Source organism: Solanum lycopersicum, chromosome 9, assembly GCF_036512215.1.
Source record: "Solanum lycopersicum chromosome 9, SLM_r2.1".
NCBI classification, from domain to species: Eukaryota; Viridiplantae; Streptophyta; class Magnoliopsida; order Solanales; family Solanaceae; genus Solanum; species Solanum lycopersicum.
The window spans coordinates 65,420,716-65,430,397 of NC_090808.1; the positions used below are offsets into that span (position 1 = coordinate 65,420,716).

Consider the following 9,682-nt stretch of genomic DNA (forward strand, 5'->3'; position numbering starts at 1 on the left):
ATTTGTGCAGACTTAAACCCAAAGAAAACAATGTGTCATGGACTTGGTGGTCATAATAAATTCAATTTTTTGCTTATTTGTGTTTGTAGTTAATGTTCCATTGAACTTATATTATATAATATTCTTAATAAGTATTAAGTTGGCTTCGTTTGATAGGAGAAAATTGAAAATATCATTATTAATACAGGACAATCAATGTTCAATACCTTTTAGCTAAGATTTGATTACAAAAGCTGGTCGATAAACAGCAAGGCCGAATAACAATTCCTCAATGGGCATTCAAGACTTAAGAGGGTCATCCAGAAAGACATATGTAAGATCAACATGGCTCAAGTTCGAAACTTGATAGATGATAAGCTTGCCCCTCTATCCTACTCCACTTAAACACCAGTTTTTTTGTCTACAGGAGGGTCCGAACTCATGACATGTGCCTAACCCGCACATCATGCATAATGCTCTTACAACTATACCAAAGTCCTGCCTGGATCACGGAACAAGATCTATCTCATGCTTAAACAAGTTCCTAATCCACTAAACTTTTATGTGGTGTGATGAATTGACAACATGACTCGTATCTTTAGTCTTTTAATATTAGTATTTGTATTTACAATTGTATTCACTCCTATTGTTTTCTTGAAAAGCTTCAGAGATACTTGGGCAGATTCAGGATTTGCACAGCAGGGAAGAATTCAATTAGACTTCATCTCAATATCAGTATTGTCTTTTGTATCTGGTTCATCGCCAGGAAGAAGACCAAGTAGGGGCAAAGGCAATAGAGAGCTGAGATTGCAGAGAATTATCAGAAAAGCCAAGTTGTCAAACCTGTCCTTGGTGACACCAAATACCTGGGTTAGACCTGCGCCAATTAGACCTCCAAGAACACTCCCTCCATTGGATATGGACATAAGGGTCGCGAAAAGAGTTGCTTCCATTCCTTGTGGACAAATTCTTGCAGCTAGTACTAAAACAGGCATGAAAGATGCCTGAAAAGGTAACAAGTCAGACAATGCTGATAAAGAGGTTGCCAGAATACTCTTTAACTCTATGTTAGAAAAACGTTCACGATTCAATTTCAGTTGTACATACATATATTAGAAGATAATGCAGGAGCACATTAGACTCAAAATGGAACTTGAGGAAACGGACTTCAAAGCATTTGCCAAGTTTACCCTTTGCTATACTCTAGCAGATTATGTGAATTGCCATAAAAAGCTAACTTGCCAAAACCCAAAAGAGAACACCCATGTTTCTTCCCCTCATCTATCTAATAAGCGATCTCATCAAATGGCAGTTTGGATGTAAGCTTTCACTCATTTTTCCAAGTTCACCCACTGCTATCTTCGAAATTTGTATATGATGTGCTAAAAGAAGGTTACATCACCAAAATTTAAAATGAACGCTTATGTTTCCCTCAGTACTCTAATCAGATAACCGTTCGCCTAAAAGACACCAAAAGATCTGTTCTTAAATAGTTTTTGTATTCTTTAAAAAGTCATACACCATTTTTATTTGTTTCACATTTATCCAGCACGTAGTGGGGCTTCATCAATGTGGTGAAAGCTTCCTCCTTTGTACTTTCAACTTTGGTTTTGAGAAATCTAAAAATCATTATTTTGACCATTCACCTATTCTTGCAAAAGGTTCGCTCTAATACGACATAAAAGATATAGAATATCTAACCAAAACCTTAAGCTAATGATAGGGCGGTCAAGACCTTGATAAATCCCTTTAGCTGCCCTTTTATAGTTGAGACCATATAGTTTCTATAAGATGGAACCTAATGAAGATTATCTTTCTACTTATCAAAACTCATGCTGGCCAACGAAAATCTAGTTATACATCACATAGCAGTCCTAGATACACAGTTTTATATTCATAGCAGTTACCTGAAATTAGCATTCCTAAGAATTATAGAGTTAATGTGCAAGTACATTTTTACAAATTTTATTTGGCTCTATGGCTGCTATAGTTCTTAATTGGAATAGAGACCTAATTGGTTCATGAGACATTCTACATACATGAAAAATTACATAATCACTTCAGAGGCGTATCCAAGATTTTAGATCTATGGATTCAACCCTTTAAGTTCTTACATTAAACCCATTATATTTTAAAGTGACGAGTTCATATTTTTTTGCAGTTTTAATTTATTTTTACATGTAAATTTGTACTCCAAATGGGAAGACTAGGTTCAAATGAACCCGCTTCCGAAAGCCGTAATCGCCCCTGAATCATTTTCATTATGTCCCAGTTCAATTGTTTTCGAAAGAAAGAAACTCTCAAGTTGTTGTTTCTCACAAGCCAAATACATTTTTGTAGGTAGGTTCAGTGAGTTTCATCTTGCATGAAGTTAGCCATTATATCCTTTAATTGTTTTGTGAGCCTTCACTGCATTATATTTTGATCGGTATGCTTGATTTATGCTTCGCAGATTTTCAACTAAGCAAGACTGCACTCAAGTATAAGAAAAAAATTTACCTGACCCAGAACAGTTATAATCAAGGAATCTCCAATAGCAAACCACTCATCACTAATGCCAAACTGCCGGTTCAATCCAGTCACAAGAAGAACCTAATACAAACAAATCATACTCGGAAGTAAATCATGACCCAAAACATAAGAAAAATCATAAAGCTGAAGAAGAAAATATATGTTGGAACACATACCTGTGTCATACCAAGAGCTGTACCAATGAGAGTCATTACGAGGAATATCTTCCGTAGAGGAACTTTCTTTAAAAACCCATTATAAAGCCCCACACCAATAAGTGACGCAACTGAAGTGACAAGCTTAACACGACCAAGGAATTCCGGAGTGAAACCAAGTTTGTTTGTCCTACAATCAGGACAAACTTCTATTAGATTTGTGCATGTATGTTTATATTATTTAAAAGTTCAAACCTGAAACAGCACATACGTGAAGAAAAACATAGCAGAATCTGACTGTGGCGTAGCCTGCCATAAAAAAATAAATAAGGTGGGAAGTAGAACGCTAGGCTGCTTAACAGCTCCCCATAACTGGGTAAAATTGTTTTTTGAGCTCTCTATGAAGCCATTGCCTAAAGAAGCTCCCCTTGCTAGGCCTCGTACAGGCTGTTCTTTCACAAGTACAGATACCGCAGATGTTATGAGTGGAAGTAATGATGTTGCACCAAAAACAAACCTGGCGGTACAAAAACAATTAGATTAACCCAACAGGACCATTAGTATTACTCACAAGGCCACAACCATATGATACTCAGAAGTATGAAGAAGTAACATACCTCACACCATAAGCCTCCACAAGGGAGCCACTAAAGTAGGCACTCACAATTCCCCCAAATGCCGAAGAACCCCAGCACAATGACTGAAGAGATCCTGACATGCTTTGAGACTCACCGCGTGCCCTCTCAACAACCATGGAATCTACAACCTACATGATTACTCAATTACATATGCCAGCTGAATGTGGTGCAGAATTAAGATACCAGCTGGAAAAATAGGAACATTACAAACAAACAAAGAAAAGATTAACTCAAATTCATTAGGACAGTAACTCCATTGGTTTGAACATGTGTAACAACCAAACATCAAGTCCAATAATTCCCAAGTGACATTAATATTGTCAAGATATCAACACAAGCATCAGTTGATGACGCAGCAGCATGTTCATAGCAGTGGTTGGAGCTATAGCCTGTGACCTGATAATATCATTAACATTGTCCAAGCAAGAATATACAGTCCATCCACACTACACTATACAACTCTTGAATTTGCATAGAATATCCAATTACAAACTACAAATGGCTCAGTCTAAAATAAGTTCTAATGCCCCCACCCGGGCAACCCCAAAGCCTTCTTTCGAGAAGACGGTGGTGTTCAGGTAAGCTTGTGCACAACGCGACTATTGCACCAGGTATCTGATACCAGCCACCAGAAACAGTTATTGTCCACTAGGCTTAGGCAGATGGGAAGAAATTATTGAGTTTTGTTTGCCTCCACTAAGATTTGAACATGAGCCTTCATGGTTCTTATGCCATTTTTATCCTCAAAAAAGGAGTAGCAGCATCATAACTTCTGCTCCATTCATCACTCGGGTTTAAAAAATCATCACTCACTAAATGTACGGTAGTTCTCATGAGAAAGTAGTAACTGTAAAAGTAGACGCCAACAACATTTGTGGAGAGAAAACACATGACTTTGCAAACTCGAGTGCTCAGAATAAAAGTAGAACAGACACTAGGAGTGTTGTAGAAGTCATTTGGCACGGCTAGCCAGCATGGCCCAACTAGGTGAAGATTTAGTGAGAGTGCTTCCAAAGTGATAAGCAGGTCGTTAGACTCCTCTCATTTTGATATTCCCACAACCACAAATGACAAATGCAAGTGATCTTTTGTTCTCTTTTCATGTCTTCTGAGAACAAGCAATGAAACCTCAGACATGGTAAGGGACACAGCAAAGGATGAGGTATAAAAACTTAAGTTAGATAGTTGTGTACTACCTGATATTTCTTGGAAAAAGCCCTCACCGTGATACATATTTGACGCACCAGTGGACTCTAGACAACCTTTCTGAAATTTTGAGATACCCTTTTTCATACTAGTTTGATAAGTTCTTCTCTCAAATGAGTTCTTGAAAACTTGGAACATACTATGGTGCGACTAAGTCTCAGGCCTCACTTATGGCCCTGTTGCCAAGGTTACAACTAAGGACTTCCTTCAAATTTTCAAAAGGCAAAACACATTTACGCAAGGAAATCTCGTGTATAATGGGCAAGAGTTTTTTATTATGCAATGGAATACCTGAACAAAAATGAGAGCATAACGAGTACTCAACTAATACTAAAGGTCAAAAGCCAAATAGATTGTCATTAACCTTCGGAGTTCAGACCAGTTACAAAATATAACTAGGCAATGAACATAACAGCACTAGTCTCAACTTATTGAAACTAACTAGGAACAAAAGGAACTTACAACATCTGAGAAAGCGACAGAAAGAGAACCAATAAGTATGGAGAAGGCAGCACTATACTTGCTATCAACGAAGGTAGCCATCAAAAACCATGAGAATGCTCCAAGAAGCCCTGAGAGTACCAAGTATGATCTCCTCCGGTATCCAAAGAGTGGGAAGGAATCACTATACATGAAAAGCTCATGTCATGAAATCTTTCTTTAACTAGCTAGATGAATAAAGATGAAAAAAAGTTGAGTCCAACCTGATGAAACCATACAATGGTTTCACGAGCCATGGCAATGATGAGAAACCAGATATGACAGCTGTCTAGTCATTCACATATAAATGTGTCAGTCTGTGGACTCAACCAAAATGGTGAGGGGAAAAGAGAGAAAAATTGTGCAAATAGGGGTCCATTGAAGAAGGAAGAGAATTTTGGGATAGTAACAAAATAGAAAGAAAGTTTAAGTAAAACAAAAAGAACAACTGGCGGCTGTAGCAGTCTAAATTCGAGAGAGAATTGTATTTTAAAAGACTGAATGTAACTTTAGTTTAAATTCCAAAACAACTCTTAAATTCAGCACGACAATCAGATTCCTGAATCCAGGAAAATATACTAAAAGCATCTTTGGTTAGAATCTGGAGTTTGAATTTGATGAAAACAATTTTGTTCCAGTAGGAAGATTGACAAATAACAGGAAATAATTTACTCTATCAGGATGACATACCTCTGCAGGATCTAGGTGTAGGTCATCTTTCAAGTAAAAGCTTACAGCAAGCCTAGCAAGGCCCAGGACGCCTTGAACAAAATATACCATAGCAACAGCAATGTTATCTGGGGTTAGATCAACTCCAAAGCAACTGATTGAACTTAAAGAATATTTGTTCTTGTGAGGCACACTTTTATTGGACAAGACAGAATCTTCTTTAATAGTGGTTGTCGGTTGATCCCCCTTTCCTGCACAAGATCATATTGGAGAACATAAATAAGATTGAGATGGCCAAAAAAGAACCACTACACAAACAGAATAGTAGAAAAGGAGCTCATATTGTGACATAAGCCACCATGTATGAGTATTGATAGGTGCTAAATCCATGATGATGACAACTTACTGAATACTAAGCACCAAAAATGGAAATGATATATAACAGCAAATTCTTACAGGAAAGTAGGCAATCCACAAAATATTACTGAAAAGGAGGTTATTTGAGGAATTTTTTCGAAAAGAGTTTAAGCTAAAGAAATCAAGATCTGCTAAAAATTATACTGAAAAATACACAGGAATTCATACATGGACTGCTAGGTTTAGTCTAAGGTACACCAACTCTCTCAGCTACGATCAGATGTGGCTGTCACTGATAATTGAACATCATGAGCCATGAGGTACAAAAATAAAGCATATTAGAGCATTCAAATTCCATGATGCAAAGTTTTTGCTTCCACTCTAAACTATAAATTACCCTCTAAAGAATCCTTCTCCGAAAAAAGTTATTTGCATATCCAATATGACATTGACAATCATATGCTCCTCTAGATTGACTTTTAAGCAGCCAGATCCTTTTAATTCATCCTATAATTTTGATGAAATAAGGAGAATTCAATGATAAGCATCAAGAAGATGCAAAAAGTTCCAATCCATCTATAATTCTTTCTGGTTTCCTGTGTTAAATTACCTCCTTATGGTCATGCCAACTCACTCTTCCCAATTTGTACAACAACACTGTAGAAATGAATCATACTCTAATCTATCGTTATGAGTTCCAAATTATGAAAAGTTTATTTTAAATGGAACTTAGGATGCAATCACAAAAAGACTTGACGAATTTTTTGCATTTGTTGCAGAGTTGTTAACAGCCCGCTTGACATGCTAAACTCTTAAAGCTCAGTCTAGGCGCTTCACGTCACTTAACCTGCTCTTTATTACAGATAGCACACTGTTTCAACGCCCCAGGCATTCTCTTAAGAAGTACAATATTAAACCATAAGAGTAGATGATGAAGCAATATACTAATTGTTAGAGAATATATTAGTGATTAGGAATAGGAAATTAAAAATGTAGTAAAATAAAGTAGTTGCTAATCTGAGTAAGAGATTTTCTTCTAATCACAATTTAAAATGATTTTGAAGTTGATTGACATGGGTTTTTAGTTCACCTATTCTAATTCATTATAGATTTTTAGTTCTCTGATCCATATAATTATTGTTTGTTACTATATTTGGTTTTGCTTTTATTTCATTTTTTTCTCTCTATTGTTTGAATTTCATCAAATGTCCCAAAATGCATTCTGAATCTTGTGGACCTAAGCATGTCGTGTGAGATGTTGGAATTAAATAGTTACCAACTATAGAAAGTAATATTCTTGTAGAAATAGATTAAAAGGGAAAGTAAGGCACATAAATTGAAACAGTGGGAGCACCAATGTTACTGCTATCATTTTGTACCTCTACTATGAGCTTTCCTCTACTTCATAATTTTTTCTCAAGGTCTTCTACATTTTATGTGCTCAAAGCAACAAGAAAAATATATTAAAAGCTAACTTTGCCGCTGAAAGTGATGAAGTGACGCAAAGAGAGAGTTTATCGCTTCATGGGTGAAGCCATGCGCCTCAGAGAAGTGTGTGCTTCAGACAAGCATGTGCAAGTGATCTAAATAAGAAACAGTTGTCTCAGTTGTTAGACATGATTCCCTTGTCCATGACAGGTTTTCCTTCCTCTGACCAACTCATTTGCATATCACATGCATAAGAATGACATCTGGGCAATTCAATTTGAATGAATAATGTGCTCCTACTAGCGCACTAAATGCTGAACATTAAGTCATTAACTTAGGAAATACATACCATTGACAACATGGATTTACCTAAAGGCATTGTTGTCAAAGGCGCGCTTCACCCCTGAAGTGAAGCTTATAATGTGTTGAGTGTTTTGCCTCAAATAATGTGCACTTCAGTGTCGTCATCAAGGTTTTTAGGCAACTTTCTGTTGCCAATGAGCCTCTTCTGAAGACGCGAAGCTAAACAATTGATATTTTACTAATCTTTATATCTTCTCAATGGATTTGTTCATATATTTAACATTCATACTTATAATTATTAGACTTGAAATAAACATATATATTTGTATTTTTTGTCTCAAAACATATATATATATATATATATATATATATATATATATATATATATATATATTTGTATTTTTTCTCTATTTGTGTCTTTTTGTTAAAGTCCACACTTAATTTGCATTTTGCTTTTGGTAACACTGCCTCAAGGCCATATTGACCCAGGACAGGATATTAAGAAGTAGATCTTCAATTGCCTTCTATCCAGCTCAAAACTATATCTATCAACAACCACACACTTGAACCGGATTCTGGAGCTGCTAAATCACTCAATTAGTTTTCCTTTATTTTTAAAACATAGCCTTGAAAGAAAAGCTAATAACTTCAAATTTCATTTTTAATAGTTCAACTAAGCTAAACCAAAGAAGAATGTCGCAGTAAGGTGACAATCACGGTAAAATTAGTCTACTTGTGATGAATTCTCCTAGTTCTAGCAAAATGTAGAACAAATATAATGGATAAGATACCGATCAAAAATATAACTAACAGATAAGTTAGGATTAAGGTATAGTTGATTGATTGAGCTAAGTAAAAATAAATTAATAATCAAAAAAGCGAAATTAATCAGGTCCACACAATTAGAATTGATTGAGCTAAGTAGCAAACTCACGATTTCTAGAATCTATCAGCGGTTCAGTCTCAGCATCTCGACGGACGGAACCAGCTGGCATCTGTACTGACACTGACATTTTGGAGTCCGGTGGCTCAAAAGGCGGTCTACGGCGGGAGGAGCCAGCGGAGATGGTGAAGGAAAGCGTTTTCCGGCGGCGAAAACGAGAGAGGATTGGAGAGAGGGAGAGGAAGGAGAAAAGAGGATTAACTGAGGGTAAGATTGAGAATGAGATTGAATTGGGAGTTATTGTAGCCATTATTTTTAATTTTTTTAGTTATGAAACTGCTTTGATTCGTACAATCTACTTTTGATTTTTTAAATGAGAAATTGGATTATAAAATGAGTTAAAAGATTAGTTTTTGTGTTCATGAACATCTCTCAAAAATAACATGATCCCATATCCTATGCAAATCCCGAAATTGCCCTTGATCAAATAAAAATTTCCATAAAATTATACAAAAAATTGATTTCTTAATTTTTTAAAAATATTTTCTTACTTTATTATTTTCTTAATAATTCGAATTCATAAACTTTAAAATTCGAATCATCCGAAAATTGGGTTGGACTTCATTTATGCAACTTCTTTCTATTTTCTCATTTCTTTGGGCTGGTTTTGTGGTCCATAATCTCAATTTCTCAAATAATAAGCTTACAAAGAAGTCCAACTCAATTAATTAGTTCAAAAAAATAGAATTTTGTCAAAACTTGAATTTCTTAATGTTTTCTGGATATTAATTTTCTTTCTTATTTATCAAATATTGAAAAATAAATAACAAAACTTCACTTTTTTGAAAAAAAAGACATATTTTGTAGGAACAGATTTTTTTGTCGAAAACATTTTTGTTCACACCAAACACATTTTAAGGGTGTGTCTGATAAGGAAGAAAATATTTTTCAATATTTTTACGTTTAATTCGTCAAAACATCTTATCTGGTTAAAATAAGAATGAAAGAAAAATAATTTTCCTATAACAGGAGTAAGTAAAACAAATTGCATGAGTAATATTAATCTAAATTTG

General features: G+C 35.4%; 1 protein-coding gene across 1 annotated transcript; it reads right to left on the reverse strand.

The window, feature by feature from the left end:
* Window positions 1-148: 148 nt before the first annotated feature.
* On the reverse strand, window positions 149-9,027 carry LOC101247065 (folate-biopterin transporter 1, chloroplastic). Its single transcript, XM_010328371.4, has 9 exons — window positions 8,661-9,027; window positions 5,660-5,889; window positions 5,194-5,258; window positions 4,952-5,114; window positions 3,263-3,411; window positions 2,917-3,162; window positions 2,667-2,835; window positions 2,479-2,571; window positions 149-983 (listed from the first exon to the last, which is right to left on the reverse strand). Exons 1-9 carry the CDS (start codon window positions 8,917-8,919, stop codon window positions 690-692), a joined length of 1,668 nt encoding a protein of 555 aa, XP_010326673.2. The 5' UTR covers window positions 8,920-9,027; the 3' UTR covers window positions 149-689.
* Between the last annotated feature and the right edge of the window lie 655 nt (window positions 9,028-9,682).

Excerpts from the sequence above, each read along its gene's own strand:
- LOC101247065 (XM_010328371.4), bottom strand. The coding sequence starts at position 8,919 with ATGGCTACAATAACTCCCAATTCAATCTCATTCTCAATCTTACCCTCA. Across the intron at positions 5,259-5,659 it reads TACACCTAGATCCTGCAGAG|ACAGCTGTCATATCTGGTTT; the intron begins GTATGTCATCCT and ends GTGAATGACTAG. Across the intron at positions 2,572-2,666 it reads CAGCTCTTGGTATGACACAG|GTTCTTCTTGTGACTGGATT; the intron begins GTATGTGTTCCA and ends TGTTTGTATTAG.